The sequence below is a fragment of the Eumetopias jubatus genome, unplaced genomic scaffold, assembly GCF_037043125.1.
Source record: "Eumetopias jubatus isolate StellerSeaLion01/CBP00866 unplaced genomic scaffold, mEumJub1_p1.0 scaffold_8, whole genome shotgun sequence".
Lineage (NCBI taxonomy): Eukaryota > Metazoa > Chordata > Mammalia > Carnivora > Otariidae > Eumetopias > Eumetopias jubatus.
Genome location: NW_028274814.1, coordinates 49,852,394 through 49,870,217, shown reverse-complemented (window position 1 = coordinate 49,870,217; position 17,824 = coordinate 49,852,394). Strand labels below are relative to the sequence as shown.

At 45.1% G+C, this 17,824-nt stretch overlaps 1 protein-coding gene across 2 annotated transcripts in view; it reads right to left on the bottom strand.

Moving 5' to 3' along the window:
* The window catches only part of FAM234B (family with sequence similarity 234 member B), a 34,071-nt gene that overhangs the window by 6,665 nt on the left and 9,582 nt on the right, over nucleotides 1-17,824 (bottom strand). For both annotated transcript variants that reach the window (XM_028119666.2, XM_088025928.1), the window contains exons 2-10: nucleotides 16,857-17,255; nucleotides 13,439-13,537; nucleotides 10,656-10,844; nucleotides 9,476-9,606; nucleotides 5,689-5,836; nucleotides 4,776-4,917; nucleotides 3,606-3,749; nucleotides 3,354-3,435; nucleotides 33-188 (exon numbers count right to left, since the gene is read on the bottom strand). In XM_028119666.2, coding sequence (XP_027975467.1) covers nucleotides 33-188; nucleotides 3,354-3,435; nucleotides 3,606-3,749; nucleotides 4,776-4,917; nucleotides 5,689-5,836; nucleotides 9,476-9,606; nucleotides 10,656-10,844; nucleotides 13,439-13,537; nucleotides 16,857-17,255 — 1,490 coding nt within the window. The remainder of the gene's footprint in view (nucleotides 1-32; nucleotides 189-3,353; nucleotides 3,436-3,605; nucleotides 3,750-4,775; nucleotides 4,918-5,688; nucleotides 5,837-9,475; nucleotides 9,607-10,655; nucleotides 10,845-13,438; nucleotides 13,538-16,856; nucleotides 17,256-17,824) is intronic.

Sequence of the window (17,824 nt, the reverse complement as noted above, 5' to 3'; positions counted from 1 at the left end):
CCCCCCTCCCCACGCCCGCCAGGCTCACTCACAGAACTGGGAGATGCAGCTGACATCCCTTCAGCCCAGAAGAGGAAGACTGACTTCTGGTCCGAAGTAACTGCTGACGTGGTTGGCGTCTCTTTCATGTGACAGGGAGCACTGTAACTCCAGGTAATGGAGCCTGAGTCCCCATCCACCACCATCATCTGCAAGAGAGAAGACAGTGAGTACAGCCCACCTTCAGAAAGGCAGCAGGCTGGGGCGCATGGGTGGCTCAGTCGCTCAGCAACCGGCTCTTGATTTCACCTCAGGTCATGATCTCAGGGTTGTGAGATGGAGCCCCACGTTGGGCTGTGCACCAGGCATGGAGCCTGCTCAAGATTTTCTCTCTCCCTCTTCTTTCCTTCTGCCCCTCCCCCTGCTCCCTCTCCTTCTGCCCCTGCCCCCACTCCCTCTCTTAAAAAAAAGGAAGCAGGTCAAGAAAACACACAAAAGAATGAAAAACCACATATATTAACAGGTTGACCTCACTACATGTGAACAAACTGGGCATGCAGAGAGCATTAAACAGCGACGAGGGACCAGACCTGGTTTTCTGTAGCCCTTGTCTATAGAAGGGGAGTTTAAAGGTAGAGTTTATTTTGTTTTAATATTTTATTATTTATTTCTTTGAGAGAGAGAGAGAGAGAGAGAGCGAGCACACAAGAGCGGGGAGGGTCAGAGGGAGAAGCAGACCCCCCGCCAAGCAGGGAGCCTGACGCAGGACTCAATCCCAGGACTCCAGGACCACGACCGGAGCCGAAGGCAGTCGCCCAACCAACTGAGCCACCCGGGCGCCCTAAAGGTAGAGTGTAAAGGTCTGCCAAATCCTCGAGTGGGACGGGACCAGTATAAAGCAACCAATCCTCCTCTCATTCTGCAGATGAGGGAATGGAGGCTCCGGGACAGGCTGGAACTCAAGACCGTTCGGAGTCTGTGGCAGTCCTCCTCCAGAGAGGGCAACCCTTCGGAGGGGGGGCGCTGTAACGAGGCCCACAGCAGCGCCTCCGGCCCGCTCCCTCCCTCCCACGACCACAGCGCCCACTGAGGGGGCAGCGACTGAGTGGATGCCTGCGCCACGCGCTGTGCTACAGGCTTTATGAGTTCGACTCCTGGGTGTCACGCATACGGAGCTCAGCCCCAGGCTGGTCTCAAATCCAAAAGAGCACATTGAGACAGGCAAACAAATAAACCAAGAGAAAATGTATTCCTCTGTAGCACCTCTCACAGGATAATGAAGGGGACTGAGCTCATAATCCCTGGCCACATTTCTATCTCCTTTTCACCCCAAATACCTTGCACTTCATCCTTTTAGAGCCTCTCCTTGGCCCAAATCCACAAGAAACTCCCCACCCAACCCCAGCCCCTGTCTGTACGGACCCTCTCCTCGGTGTCTGTTCTTGGGTAAGTAGAAGGCCTGCACCCCTGTCAACAACCACTTCCCTACTCTTCCAGCCCCTCGATCCGGCCCTTCTGTGTCCATGCTCAGACCTGGAGAGACAGACTCCCCAAAGCCAGCAGTTCAAGATTCCCTTTGGTAGTTTGAGAGAAAAGTCTTGAGACACCACACTAAAAAATTGTATCCAGTCACACACATTATTTAACTGTCATAATAACCCTATGAAGACAGGTAATATTATCACCCCCACTTTATAGACATAAAATCTACAGTTAGGTGAGATTATGTAATTTGCCCAAGGCCATCAATAAGCAGTGGAGCCAGGATTAAATTCCAGGTCCAAACCCTCAGCATCTCAGCTCTTAATCAAGCTATATATATATATATACACACACACCCTTCTCCCTTAATCCTGCTGGGAATGCCAATGAAAACTCCAATCTCTACCTGAAATTCTTTTGAAACACCATCAGACATTGCTTCTTTCCTACCCAGCACTGCTGGAAGACTCTCCCTGAAGTGATGCCTTTATCATCAGCTCTGTCCTCCGCTCATGACCAAATAACCCTACTGCCTCCAATACGTCACCTAAATGCTGCAGCCCTGCTTTTCAGGGCCTTCCATCCGCTGAGCTCACTCGGATCTCGGATCTCCCTGGCGGAAAGGCCCCTCAGCCTCTCCTTATATACGGATCCAGCAAACCACTTCTCTGCTTTCATGATGTGAACATCTAGCCCACAACCAACATGAAGCACCTCTTGACTCCCTTCACTATATCTGCTCCCCATGCCCTGTGGCCTTGTGCGGACCTCCATTACAGCACTCACCAAGACCTGGCAGAGCTGTGTGCATATAGGCACCCCAGCTACTACGAACTATACGAGACCGGGGCCCTGTCTTCATTAATGCTATGTCTCCAGAGACATTATCTGTGCATCTGGCACAGGACTTGGCAGACATTAGAGGCGATGATTAAGTGTTGAGTTGGCTCCCAGAGAACGGTGTACAATAATATAAATACATATTTTACAGTGAAGATAAACCAAAAAGCTAGGTTAATTATAAAAAAGAAATTTTAGGGATGCCTGGGTGGCTCAGTCGGTTAAGCATCTGCCCTCGGCTCAGGTCATGATCTCAGGGTCCTGGGATCAAGTCCCAACTCTTGATTTTGGCTCAGGTCATGATCTCAGGGTGGTGAGATCAAGCCCTGCATCAGCTCCTCACTGGGCACAGAGTCTGCTTGAGAGTCTCCCTCCCCTTCTCCCTCTACCCCTTCCCCTGCTCGTGCGTGAACGCACACTCTCTCTCTAAAATAAATAAATCTTTAAAAAAATAACGAAAACTGCCTATCCAATCATTATATCTTCACAATATGCAACCTCATGTAAAATCAGAAAGACCTATTCAGTGTCCCTAGAACATGCCATACTATTCTGTCTCTGGGCATTCTGGTGTCGGTGTTCCTGACCCAACAGGCCTTCATATCCACCCCTCCTCATATTAATACAATTCAACTTTTGAGGTCCTGCTCATCATCTTTCCCTCCTTTTTTATGTCTTCCATAACAATCCAGCCACCCCAGATATCCCACCTTCTCTGAAATCTTAGGAAGATACATACTTAAGTACTAAGTTTATTTATGCCTACCTTTCCCCACCAAGAGACTTCAGAAGGTTCCTAGTGCCGAACTCTAAGTTAAGAATTCAGAAGAGGGAATTCACGTACAGGAAGGAGGTTAGCTGGAAAAGCTTCCAATGCTACAGATTTTAGCACTAACCTGTGAGTTTTCATTTTATCCAACAGCTAGACTTTGAGTTCTCTGAAGGAAGGGACCATACTTTAGGTTCTTATTTCTCACAGTGCCTAGCGTACGGCTGGACACAACAAATACACTTTCTAGATGTTTTAATTGATTTGAGTCCCAAAGTTTTACCTTTTTCATCCCAACTCCATCCTGTATCTGGAGAAGGAAGTCTAAGGTCTGATCGTCCGTGAAATACCCAGGAGTAGGCTGGCTGCAAAGGAGAACAAAGTAAGTGATGAGGAGTGAAGCAGAAGAGAAATCAAGGACTTCTTTCTCCCTCTCCTGCACCACCCCAGATATCAGGCAATTGTTCTGGGCAATTTTTTTAAACGTGGGAAAGCAGATCAAAAGAGCAGCCCATAGGAGGCGCACACAGCAAACCTGTGCAGGCCTTGCAGGCTCAGTGTCCAGGAAGGTGTAAGATTTTGCCCCCGAAGCAGGACGAGGCTTTGTCTGGTTGTAATCAGGAGGTTGCTGCTGTTGGAATCAGGTGCCTTCACCATCTGGAGTAGCTCAACACCATCGCTGAGTTAAACAAGACCCAGTGGTTAGTCTCCAGCTTGGATGAGATTCCAGACCCACAAGTTGGGGCTCTTTCTCTCGGGGTACGTGTTTCTATATACTCTTGTATTCAACTTCCACCGTTATCTTATCGAGGGGGGCACTCTGTTGTTCCAGCTGAATCTCATTTTAGAAAGCAAGAATCCCTAGAAAATTCATGCAAGTTCAAAAGGAACTCCCAGGGGAAGGGCTGCAGAGCCAGATCTCTCACATTGGATACTCTGGGGAAGATAACAGAGCCAATGATAATGGCAGGGAAGGCAGACGGAGACCTGGAAAGGAGGCCTGAGACTGTCACTAAGCTTGCATAACAACTCATGGTCTACACTGCTTCGAATTATTTCTTTTCCTGGACAACTGGGACCATTCGATTTAACACCTGCCCAATTCACTGAAACAATGTGATACTGTCTGAGAAAATGCTAGAAAATGATCTGAAATTTCTGATAGAAGAGAATGAAGACAATCACTACCCAGGCCTGGGGTTAAATGGGTAAAATCCACTGCATGTGACAAACGACATGCTTTTGATTAAGAAATAAACAAGAATAAAAAATAAGATTTCATGGATGCTAGCCTTGCTCCTGCCAAAATGATTCTTCAACTAAGAGAAAGACACAGAAAAAGAGTAGGGCAGATACTTCAGTTTTACAGGCAGGTTTTTTTACATAAATCTCTCTCCTTGCCTAAAGGTCTCCCCATCTCAGCCTGCCCCGCTCTGACTCAGAACACTAAACAAATATCCTTCTTTGCAGTCTATGTGCAGAGTGATCACAAATCACGATCACCAACACACAGTCATCAGCACCGTATGTTACCAAGAAAAAAACGTCTCTAACTCACCAGATCGGCAGATGGTATATTAAGGCTAGCACTGTTTCCCCCCAAACCTCTGCCCCCTTATTCACCGGCCCAGTTCAAACGTGGGGACTCCATAGCTCGTGAGATCTCAGGAGACTGAACTGCGACAAGGTCAGACATCTGCCCTACCTGTAAATGTCAATGAGCTCAGACAGGTTGATGGATCTTCGTTTCTCCCATTCTGGCTCTTCTATCTGCAGAGAAGGTGGTAAGCTGTCTCGATTTTGGGCCTGAACAAAAATGTCCCGCAGGGCGACAGCTTGGATATTTCCTAGCACCACAGGAAGAATCAACACTGAGAAGCTGAATTTACTAGAACTCTCCCAGGGTGAGGATCTGAGCAAGAGACACAGAGCCTGATCAGATGGGTCTCACAGGGGCCCCTGGGTAGCTCAGTCAGTTAAGCGGCTGCCTTTGGCTCGGGTCATGATCTCAGGGTTCTGGGATCGAGCCCCACATCGGGCTCCCTGCTCAGTGGGGAGCCTGCTTCTCCCTCTCCCTCTGAGGCTCCCCCTGCTTGTACTCTCTCTCTGTCAAATTAATAGATAAAATCTTTTTTTTTTTAAAGATTTTATTTGACAGAGAGAGCACAAGCAGAGGGAGAGAGAGGGAGAAGCAGGCTCCCCGCTGAGCAAGGAGCCCAACGCGGGACTCAATCCCAGGACCCTGGGATCATGACCCGGGCCAAAGGCAGCCGCTTAACTGACTGAGCCACCCAGGCGTCCCTAGATAAAATCCTTATAAAAAAAAAATAAAATAAAAAAAAAAAGGGAGCGTCTCACAGAGCCCACCCAGACTGGTTGAACACGGAGTGGGTGAGGGATGAAGGAAATGCTGGACAAAGAGTATTCTCTTTGGAGAAGACAGCCGGGGAGAGCAGAGTGAATAACCAGCCATCCGTGGGGGAGACTGAGAGGCCCCTGGGACAGGAGGTGGCAAAAGGGCTGGGGTCAGCAATTCCCGAGCTTTCACTCTGTCTCAAAAGGGAGGCCTACCACACACACAGATGGGGAACGGCAGCAAAACTAGCTTTGCTTCTTACCAAAGCCAAACAGGATGTAGACAGCCCCATTTGTGGTGACATAAACCTGAGGACCAATCAGATTCCCCACTCCCACGATGTTGTACTTCACGGGTCGGCCCACGGGACTCCCTGTCCGGCCAGACACCAACAGAAAGCACAGATCTGGCTGAAGAAGTGAAAAAACGGAGTCAGTAGATGCCCTATCATTTCCTAACCAAGTAGTTTCTCCAAAAGTCACTGCTTTCTCTTTAGCTAAGGGTTCAGAAACACTTCGCAAAGTTAGAAAGCACAAAGCCAAACCTGCTTCACTTTTTTTCCCCTGGAAGTAAGAAAATGAAGCCATCGTTCCCATTCCCTTGGTAGATATGTGCAAAAACCATCTTTATGGTAGCCTAGGCAATTTCTCTGAAGCACGGTTGTTGCTTGATGAACAGTCTTCTGAGGCACAGAATTCTAGCCCAGTGTTAACTACAGACAGCTGACTCCTGGTCTCTACTCTCAAACCCAGAAATCCCCAGTAATATTTGGTCCCAACTAAAATCAATACAGGCAGCCTCTCCCATCATAACATTACATGCCTAGCCTGCCTGGCTGCTATCAACCTTACTCTCGAGCAGAAATCAACAAACCTGTCCTGTGAAGAGTCAAATGGTAAATAAACATTGTAGGTTTTGTAAGCCAGATGATTTCTGAAGCAACTAGTCAACCGCCATGGCATGAAAGCAACCACGGATAATAATAAATGAATAGGCACTGACTGTGTTCCAATAAAACTTTATTTATAAAAACAAGCAGTGGGCCAAATTTGGCCTACAGGTCACAGTTTGCCAACTCCTGCTCTAGAGCGTTTTCTTTTAAGAATAGAGTCACCAGTTGGGAAATAACGAGAATTGTAGTGATATCCTGACTTCACTAAAGCTTTTGACAAAGTTTAGCATCATGAATTCTTTTGGACAAGATAAAAAGATACAGTTTTCAGTGTACCCAGAGTGAGTCAATGTCAATCCAGAGGGAGGTTTCTGTGGAATGTCACAACACCCTGCTATATTGTCCCATTCCTACTAATCATTCTTATCAAGGACTTGAATGTATAGCTTATCTCAAACTTATCACAAAGCTGAAAGGGATAGCTAATACACTGTATGGCAAATTCGAAATTCAAAGAAGTCTTAGGCTTGGAAGATGAGTCAAAATCTGAAAGACGAAATGGGGCCATTAATTAATTGATTAATTAAAAGGGGTGGGTGCTTTAACCCATTACAAAAAAAACTAAATCTCAGAAAGGCTATCACAATCTTCAGCTGCATTAGTAGAAATATAAAGCCTATATCAAAAAAAGTAACAACTTCCTTACATTGATATAACTGGTCATATCACAAATAGAGTACTGTTTTCAGATACAGGTACAACATTTCAAAAGAGATATGGATAAAATGGAGTGCAAAGGGAAAGAAAGCAAGAAAGAGAGGGGTCTAGATTTCATGTTGCATGGGGGACAGTATAAGAAATTGGGGGTATTTAGCCTTGGGAGTAGCAGGCTTAGTAGGATGAGGCTAAGGCTAATGGGCTTTTATGTAGAAAGAGGATTAGGATTCATTCAAAGTAGCTGAAGCTGGAATAGTGAGTAGAAGCTACGAGAAAGCAGAATTCTCACCAATATGACAGAATTTTCTAGACCTGACCAAAAATGAAATGAACTGTCTTACAAATCAGTGATATTCCCATTAGCCTGAGGACTCAAGGAGAGTCCAATGTGTCTGGAATACTGTATCAGAGATTATAACATGGTGTGAGAGGGTCAACCACATGGCTTTTGAGGTCCCTTCCCACTAATGTTCTAGGCCAGATCAGTTTCTCTAACCCCAAACCATCAGTTCCTATGTCCCAAGCCCACCTCACTCTAAACCCAGATCTAAGAATGCAATCACTCTAAATCATAGACCTAATAGGTTCCATTCATTAAGAAGAGAGAGCCTTCCATACTGTAGCTTAGAGTAAACCAGAGCTCAGGTTCCCCAGGTTCTTTGTTGCTGGCATTAGAGGTCAAAAGAGGTCAGTATAAAGGTGAGGCTACTGCTCTAAACCCATTGCTTCTCTAAGATGTTTCTAGTACTATCACATTTCAGACAGAATGGAGACTATTCATATCTCTACACTATGTGTAAATAAGTAAATTCTGTGAGGCAAGTTGGAGAGTACACTTTTTCTGCTGTTTGGTTAGGACCAAAAAAAAGCACAGAGTAGGAGTAGGCAAGAAGCCAGGTCCTCTAATAGAGGCTGCCTCACTGTGGAGGGTCCCTAAAAGCCTGAACCTCCAGCCTGGCAACCACCACTGGCTAAGAAGAAGCCAAATAGGGTATGAACGCCAAGATTTTTAAACTTGCTCAGGATATATAAACTTGTTCAATTTCTTGCTATGCCTCTGCTAACCATACTTCATTAAACCATTAAAAAGAAACACCCCATACTTTCCACTTTGGGATCTTCAGATAGTCACTCCCTGATGGAATTATTGAAATTTTCCCTAGACCCTGGTCTCTTTATTCACAATGACTGGGATAAAAAAAGATTATGTAAATAATTGAGTTTTTGGTTCAATCTACTTTGAGACCAACTTGCTAGTGGAAGGAAAACTAACAGAAAGCACCCATCAAACTAACTAGCCCTCAGAAATTTACCTTACTTCTTTGTTTTCATCTTACAAAGTATCACCAGATGTACTAGAGCAGTGCACCTCAAAACTTGGGATTGGGGAAGCACTTTCAGTTTGTTTCTGGTGCTCCTGGCAGAAAACCATAAAATACTGACAGATTTCACTCTGTTCAAAATCATTTTACTTGCAGATTTTATAACTCTACTCCATGTATATGCATTACAAAAATCACAAGAGCAAACACAAGGTCTCTTAAAATTAAAATAAGCTATCAAATAAAGCAAAATGATCTATATCCACATTGTCCCACAAATATTATTTGCTGATTGTTCAATTCTTTTGTCCACAAGCAAAATTCCTGGCAAACTCACATAGGAAGTCTGAGAAAAAGTCTTAAAGGAACTTTGACACAAGCTCGAAGGAAAGTGTTAGGAGTAAAAACTTAAAATGGAGATAAATCTGGTCATTAATGTATTCTTTCCTGTGATTTAGGAAGGAAAACTACTATTATTTTATTTGTGCACAGAATAACTAGTTCTAGTACACTGGAGCTCCAGCAAAGCATAATCAAGGCGCATAATTTAAGGACAAGTGTACTGGACTCAAAGTCTGTATTGTCATAGCCTGTGTTACAACTATTCTTTCTTAGGACATTGTTGTTATTATTCAATGTATGATGTTTCCTATATATATTGGAGGAACTGTCTTATTGTTTTATATAAAGGTTAACTATATATACTATAACTAACAATACACCCACACGGTAAAAAATAGGCACTACTTTAGGCACTTCATATATGTGAGCTCCAACTTTCACAACAACCCTGTACGTAGATAGAACATCCCCATGTTCTATCTTGGAGACAGTCCATGGCTTGCCCGAGGCTACAGAGCCACAGTGGAGCAGGAATGTAAACACAGAGCTCTCTGGCTCCTAAGCTCCACCATGCCACAATCAATGAGAACATAATGAGACTGCCGGGAAAATGAGTTCATGATGGCAGTTTATTCATTAAATCTCCCAGAGAGAATTTTCTTAAACTAAGCCCTTGTAAAAAGGTTTCAAGCAGCATTTATAATACCAATACTAGGAACTGACTGAAGTTGAAGCACGTCCTGCGAGAAACGGAGACCATTTAATGTAGAGCATACCTGCAATTCCCCGATGGCCAGAACGACAAGATCTCTAACGCCATCTTCATCCAAGTCCGGCAGCACCACCCCTGGGGCAGCCAGGGTACCATTGGATAAGTAGGTTGGGTTTAAAGTCCAAATGGCTTTCCCTGGGGGGGTAGGGGGAAATAGGCTAATCACAATGACAGCTTTTGGCCTCTGGAAAAGGCAGATGCAGTGCTCCTGGGTCAGAAGAGAGAAACTCAGTGGGCAAATGACAGATAGCAGACCCCATCTTTTCTTTTAGTTTTAATCTTACTGAGGACGAAGGCAGCAGGGAGTGTGAGCTGAAATCCTCAAGTGTCTGACTAATAAACCCATGTGATAACATCACACCTAGGTTTTTTAGATAAAATGGAGGTGCTGAAGTCTCTCCAAGAAAGAGGAGCCCACTTGTCTGGGGCAGAGGCATTGATCTGTTAGAGATTATTACAACTATTAAGGAACCGTCTACGGGCAGCCAACCAGACCGACTCTCTTTCCTACCACGTGTTCACACGAGCAGGGAAATTGTAGGAGGTTTTCCAAATGACATCAGTTCTGGGGTTCACTCACATTTAAGTTTTTTTTTCACTCAGAATTACCCCGCTACCAAACTCCAACCTCTAAAACTGGGAAGGTTGCTATGCATTCAGCTTCGGTCGAGTCCAAAGCATTAACAAGCAGTACACTTATGGTTTTGCACAGGGCCTTCATTATATTTGATTCTCTCTCATTCCTCATGTCATGGGTGTCTAAATACAGTAAGAAGGTAAAAGGTCAAATCAAGATGCATCAACGAACCTCAGTATCTTCCCTGACCCTTGTTTTAAATGGTTAACGGCCAGGTTTCCCCCTGGACCCCATCTATATCAAATATGAAGAGAGAAAGCGCCGTTGTCTTTTGCACAGAGGAGGAGGACTACTCAGAAGCCAAAGCCTCAGGGTAGTTTCTGTTTGGGTAACTCAGTTTAGTCCCATCCTATCACCAGACAGGTTTGGCCATGATCTATTACTCAACCTAGTCAACCCCTTCCTCTGTTTACCTCCAATCCCCCTTCCAAAGGAGGAAAATCAGACTTCCCACCATGTGAGAGCGGAAAGGTCCCTTCCCTACGAGACTGTTCTGATCCGAGATTACGGCTCACTGGGACAGAGACTTTCGTGGAATGATCTTTACCTGATGTCGCATTGAATGCACTGAGCATCTTGTGTGTCCCTGTCACAAGGCAGATGGTTTCAGCCACGCTTCCTGGCATCAGATCCAAACATGTTATATCCCGGGCCTCCTCGGGGAAGGTACTTGACCAGAGTGTGCTGCCATTCATCCCCGAAAGGCACACCAGAATAGCAGCTGGCTTTGAGACACCTAAAAGCACACAAGAGACACAAGAAAGGAAAAGAGGCAGAGAAGGTAAACAGTCCAGGTGAGCAGGAGGCTGGAAAACCACAAGTAAAGGGTGCTAAGGCAGCAACTCACACCCGTGTCTTCCACAGCCTCCCATATTCCTGGCACCAAGTGAACAACAAAGCACCTATCATATCTGCTCAACACATTCCTCATGTCAGACAAGATGCTGTGGACCTCCTCCAGGCCACCCTGTGTGCATCCTGCACCCCTCCCAGCACGCTTGCTTACATGTCTGTCACCTCAGCCCCCACTAAATATCCTAAATACCCTGAAGGATAAAGACTATCACATTCATTTCTGTAGCCTCAGTGCCTCGCAACACACCTAGCACATACAGCGACCAAGCAATCATTTGCTGAATAAAAGACAGGAGCAAAATCCAGAATATGGGAAAGTCATTGCTGAGAACAGCAACAAAAAAAAAAATCAAAAGGGAAAGGCATGCTCAGAAAAGTAAGACTGATCTAGAACATGTACAGAGCAGGGAGCAAAGGAATCCCTGAATTCTAATTGTTGCTAGCAAGTTGCTCCCTAAAAGCAGAAAAAGTAAATGTTTTAAAAATAAACCTGAAGATTCCAACTTAGTAGGTCTTCCTGGTCTAGAGTCCCATGGAATCAGCTGACACAGCCCCGGAGGTTTCCCAAGAATACTTAGGAAAACGTAAGGGCCAAGGATATGAACTCTAGAGACAGTCTCTCAGCTACACCGTTTGGATCCCAGCTCTACCATTTACCAGGTATGGAACTTTGAGCCAGTTCCTTAACCTCCCTATGTCTCAGTTTCCCCATCTGCAAATGGGGGATAAGAATATTAGTCTACCCCGTAGGATTATGTGGAGGGATAAATTCATTCATAACATTTGTTATGCCCTTATACTAGTGCATTGCTTACAGGAAGTACCATAGATTAGCTGTTATTTTTATAATCTGTAACCAAATCAGGCTGGTCCGTGTGGTGTCCAAACCCACAGCCTTGCCATACGAGTCCTCATAAACAGGAAACTGTGTAAAATATCAAATGATTAAAAAAAAAAACTCCAAATCTAAAAGCGGATGGGGAAAATTTTTTACTTCAAAGGCTAATGAGTCATAGGAAGAAAAAAAATGTAATTAAAGTCTATTAAAGCCAAAAGTCAACCTTCTAGGCTGAAGGTCCTCTCTGTAAACAGATCTATTCCTAAATTGCTTCTACATATTACACAAGACTCAGAAAGGTACTACTAATAACACCAGAGAAGCAGGCAGCCTAGAATTCTCTAGAACATACCTAGATGTTTATCCCAGGGCCTGGATGATTAAAAAGTAGCTACTAGGGCATCCTCAGCCTCAAACCAGAGTTACTATATCAGTTTACAGACTGCAGGGTGCGCCCGCTTTAATGGGTGCTGCAGGACAAACCAGGAGCCCCCATGTACCTATGTTGAAAATGCAACCTCTTTTTTTTTTCCAGTTGATGTGTATCAGCACACTCAATTAGGTTAAGTTGTGTAAGGTTTAATAAAGAGATTATTTACAGAGATGTGGTCAGGTTGTAGAGAAACCATGAGGGATAGCGCAGTCCCTCAGAACAGTCCCAGGCCCAAAGAGACAGGAGAGGAAGTGATTCCTGGAATCCACGAAAAGAAAAGTCCTATAAGAATACCACCTTAAGAGAGGATGTGACCTATGATCAAGAACGTAGGCGGCCTGAGGTCATCCTGGCAGGGAGGGAGCCAAGAGAACAAATACCCTCTCCTCACTCTCTTCTCCTCCTCCAATTTCTTGCCTGTGCTCCCTGTTGGCCAAACCTAACTAGAAATTGGTAGGTGAGGGAGCCTGTTGACATAATGCATACTGGTCAGCCTTCCAAAGCAGACAGCAGGATGGAGAGCAGAGAGGGAGGAGTAAATAGAAGCAGTAAAAAGAAAGCACCCGGCCAAGGTAATGTGGGTAAAATATTTTAGAACATGAACAAGAAGCTTTCTGCTGGGGATGGGAAGGTAGGATTGTGTCAACATTTACTATGATCTAAGAAGCAATGGAAAATTGGCTGGAAGAAAACACGAGAACCTTAAGAACTAATGCTGTTCATTGCAAGTGTGTGGACAAGTCTCTTCTTCTCTGGATCTCCCTTTCTTTTTTTTTTTTTTATTTATTTATTCATGAGAGACAGAGAAGCAGAGGGAGAAGCAGGCTCCCAAGGAGCAGGGAGCCCAATGCGGGACTCGATCCCAGGACCCTGGGATCATGACCTGAGCCGAAGGCAGATGCTTAACCATCTGAGCCACCCAGGCGCCCTGGATCTCCCTTTCTTCACGGGACTGGGTGACTACTAAAAGTTCCTTCCAGCTACGGATCTCCATGATTTCTTTAAATGAGCTTTACTTACATGCAGGAGCTTTCTGATAAGGTTTGTCATGTACGGTAGCCCCACAATGACTTTCTAGTCACTCCAGACCCTTTTCTACAGTGCCCGTCAGGAGACAACGCTGATGTTTTTCTCTTAGCTCACAGCCCCTCCAATCAGTGAGCCTGTCCAGTAGCAGCCTCTAAAAGACATGCATGTGTCTTACCAGTTGCACTCCCGTTCCTTGAAGTTACAAAGGAAAGAAGTACATCACGCAGGCCGTCTCCATTCACATCAGCCAATTCCAATGGAGATAGGTCCGCACCTGATAAACATATCAAAAACAGAAAAAGTGAAGAGTTAACTTTTTCTGAGTTAAGTCGCCACAAACGAGTTCTCTGTTCCATGTTAGAAAGGGAACAGACACATAGCACTGCCAGCACCTTCATAAACACCAGGCCGACTCCTGGTTCCTGGATAAGACAGAGTACACACAATTATGTCGATCCCTCCAAGTATAGCTCAACTGCCTGCACATTACAGAGAAAATAAATGTAAGAAGACTCCGGAAGGTGGGGAAAATGTAGGCTGGCTAGGGACTGAGAAGCCTAAGGAATAACAAGGTGATGACTCCCCTGAGTTTTCTTTTGGCCTCATATGTCCCAGACAAGGTGCTACAGAAGCTGGCAACCCAGAAATGCCAACAGGTACAGACAAAAAAGGCCCAAGAAAAGCTGGCTCCCTTAGCCAAAGGTCCAAGAAAGGAACAGCAGAGCAAGACAGAAAAAGTTTTAGATGGTAACTGTGCTACTCCAACCAAACGCCACACATATAGAACTGTGGCCCCAGCCCCAGCCCCACAACAAAGGCTAAATGGGAGCCTAGATTTCTACCTTTGCCCAATCATAAGAAGGTACCCCTCCACCCCTCAACCAAGGTCATGTCAGAGAAGGCCAGGTGGGGAGCCGGGACTTTCCTCCCCACCTAGGGTCCTCCACACACAAGGGAAGCCAACAGTTCTACCCCACCCTGCATTAATGAGGCAGCCCCCCACCCCTGCCAGTGGTGTCAGAAGAGGCCTAGCAGGGAGCCTGGACTTCCAGCCTGGGCAGTGACAAGTAGATAGTGCTGTCCTACCCCTCAACAGTGTAGAGTCTAGAGGATGCCTGCCACATATGGAGAGAACTCAACACGTGGCTAGTGGAAGTATAAATTGGCATAACCACTATGGAAAATAATTTAACATAAACTACTAAGATTGAACATGCACACACCCTATGACCTAGCAATATCAATCAAAAGTTAATGCCTGAGAGAAATTCTTACACATTGCATCAGGAAATACGCACAAGAATCTTCCTAACAGCATTATTTATTTTTTAAAAAATAGAGGCCACCAAAATGTTCATCAACAGTAAAATGGATCAATAAATCATGGGATATTCATACCATGGGAAATGAGACAGTAGTAAAAATGAATAAACTCTAGTTACAGTGCATCAATATTGATGAATCTCAAAAAATGCTTTTATAAACATGCTAAACAAAAAGCAAGTCACAGAAGACTGCTTAATTACATTTACATAAAATTCAAAATAGGCAAAATTATTTTATCATGTGGTAAAACTTTAACAAAAAGTAAAGAAATAATGACACAAAACTCAGGATACTGGAACTCTTTGGCAGGAAGAGGTGGCTTTGGTGAGGTTTCAAAGGTCTTTATAATGTCCTATTTCTTTTTTTTTAAAGATTTACTTGAGAGAGAGAGAGAGGGAAAGAGAGCAGGAGTGGTGGGCGGAGGGGCAGAGGGAGAGGGAGAAGCCTCAAGCCGACTCCCTGCTAAGCATGGAGCCCAACACAGGGCTCAATCCCAGGACCCTGAGATCATGACCTGAGCTGAAATCAAGAGCCTGGTGCTTAACAAACTGAGCCACCCAAGCACCCCAATGTCCTATTTCTTAAACTGAGTGGTGGATACACCAACAATTTGTTCCTAGTTTTTACACCGTATATAAATATTGTAAGAGCTCACTTAGAACCATCAAAAAAGGGGCCTGGGTGGTTCAGTCAGTTAAGTATCTGCCTTCAGCTCAGGTCACGATCCCAGGGTCCTGGGATCCAGCCCCACACTGAGCCCCACGTCAGGCTCCCTGCTCAGCAGGAGCCTGCTTCTCCCTCTCCTCCCCGCTCATGCTCTCTCTCGCTATCTCTGTCTCTCTCTCTCTCAAATAAATACATAAATATTAAAAAAAAAAAACCACCAAAAAAGGAAGGAAGAGAGGGAGAGATCTCCTATGTAGTGGGAACATACTGTAAGTCACATCTACTCAGTTTTGCCTTGAGAGATAGTAACAGTGAGAACACAGAACTCATCCGAAGCTAAATCAACTAGGACCAGTGATATGTCAGAGGTAAAATACTTCCAGATCAAAATGATGTAGCGGTCTGGGAGTTTTGTAGAGGTGGGAAAATTTCTCCTCTACCCTCTTAGGGTTTCCAGCTGGGACTGAGTAACAAGACAGAAAATGAGATAACTGATTAATAAGACAGATTAACAAGAGGGAAGCATTCAAGTCTATTTAATGAGATTCTCCATGTCCATGGGAGCCCCCACTGAACATAAAGACCTAGAGCACAGGTGGCGAGGCCTCAGGGCTTCTGTGCTCATTGAACAAAGAGGGGTAGCCCTGGAAAGGAAACCAACATGGACGAGGAGACTACAGGAAGGTAAGAGTTATTTTACAAGGTCTGTTTGCACAGATTCCCCTTGGCCTCAACTCCCCATCTCTGTTGATGAGAATGTTTCTTTCCTCCTGGTACAGGGAGGGCATCTTGCACATGGGAGTTTCATCTCCTGCTTCCAGGAAGAATTTAAAGGTCAAGGTTGGAGTGCCCTTCTTGCATCTGCTGTTATTCATGTGTCTTCAACTCACACAATATGCCAAAGCAACATATTTTGTGGTGGTACGTTCTGAACCCCTCTCACCCCAGTGAAGTTTACAAAACACAAGACCACTCAGCACTGACAGCTGAGATGTAATCCTTATTCCTGACCCAGAGCAAGCTGTTTTAAAGAAATCTGCTCCAGAATGAGACACAATAGCTAGAATTGCTTGGGTGGCACCACCCCAACCATTAGGAGCAAGAAAGAAAACTTACTGCAAGAAAGCAAGTTCATTTTACTTGAAATTATTTTAAAATTCAAACTGGGTCAGGCTCCTATAATTGACGAATGCCTGAGGGTCCTACAAAATCCCTGGCCTTTGGTCTGGCCAGGCCTTGAGCCTTACTTTTCTCGGTAAACAGCCCTTCCTACGGCTTTGCTCTCCCCTAATACGGTGTTGGCTGCACAGCAGAGACCCAGCAAACCAATCCTCTGTCCTCTCTGCAACTAATTAAGACCAACGCCAATAGAAACACAACAGAGCAGTGATCTTCCCAAGCTTCTGGAGCTGTATCAATCTATCTGTTTTATTTCCAATCTTAACCTCCTAACCACCTTCACACACAGGGAGAGAGATGTTATATGACACACATTTATTTGTAAAGACCTGGAGGGAATTTTCCACGTAATCAGAAGTTTTATTGAATTACAGGTAAACACAAAATTTTACAGAATTAGGACGAGAAATGCTACAACTCACCTCCCTGCAGGCCCAGGTGGCGGCTCCAAGTGCTGTGCAGATCTCGGGGGGGACAGGGGATCAGGAAAGCACATACGAGCACCAGGATCATGGAGATGACCAAAGTTAGCAGAAACACAGACGTGCGCACATAAGACATGATGGAAGAGGTTGCCTTCTGCTCCAGGCCCCCAAGAGGTTCCGAGGGGTACCCCTCTGTGGCGACCTCTGAAAGATGTGGCTTTACAGCCCCCACAGCCTCGGCATCGGAGTCAGGCTCTGGCACTTCTCCCAGAGGGCTCTTCCCGTTTTTGACCCCTCCATTCTTCTGCTGCAAGTTGAGCACAAGATCATCCTCGCTCTCGTCACTATCGGCCTGTGTGAGGGGGTCATACTCCCCTAGGTCTGGGCTCTTCTTCCCTGAAACACAGAAAGACAGAGCGTCAGGGCGAACTAGGAAGGAGAAACCCTTACCAACTACATGGCAACTGTGGACACCTAAAAGAAAACACAGAAAACAAATTAAGTTTACAAGGTTAGCTCTTGATGGCTATCTGTAAGGAAAAGAATGGGAGGAGAATGAAAATCAGTGTTCTAGAATTACTGCTTTCACGAGCTTAAGAAAATTGAAAAGGAAACAGAGAAAGTGGTAAATTTCAAATACCTTTTTATTTTTTTAATCTTTACTTTTTTTTTAAGATTGTATTTATTTATTTGAGAGAGAGAGCACACAAGCAGGGGGGAGTGGCAGAGGGAGAGAGAGAAGCAGGCTCCCTGCTGAGCAGGGAGCCTAACAGGGGACTCCATCCCAGGACCCCAGGATCATGACCTGAGCTGAAGGCAGACACTTAACCGACTGAGCCACCCAGGCATCCCTTAGATACCTTTTTAGTTTGGAAACAAACAAACAAACAAAACTCTCTTAATTTGTGTGAATCTCACTAATGAAAAAGACATGGCTCTTATATCAACCTTCCATATGCCTAATG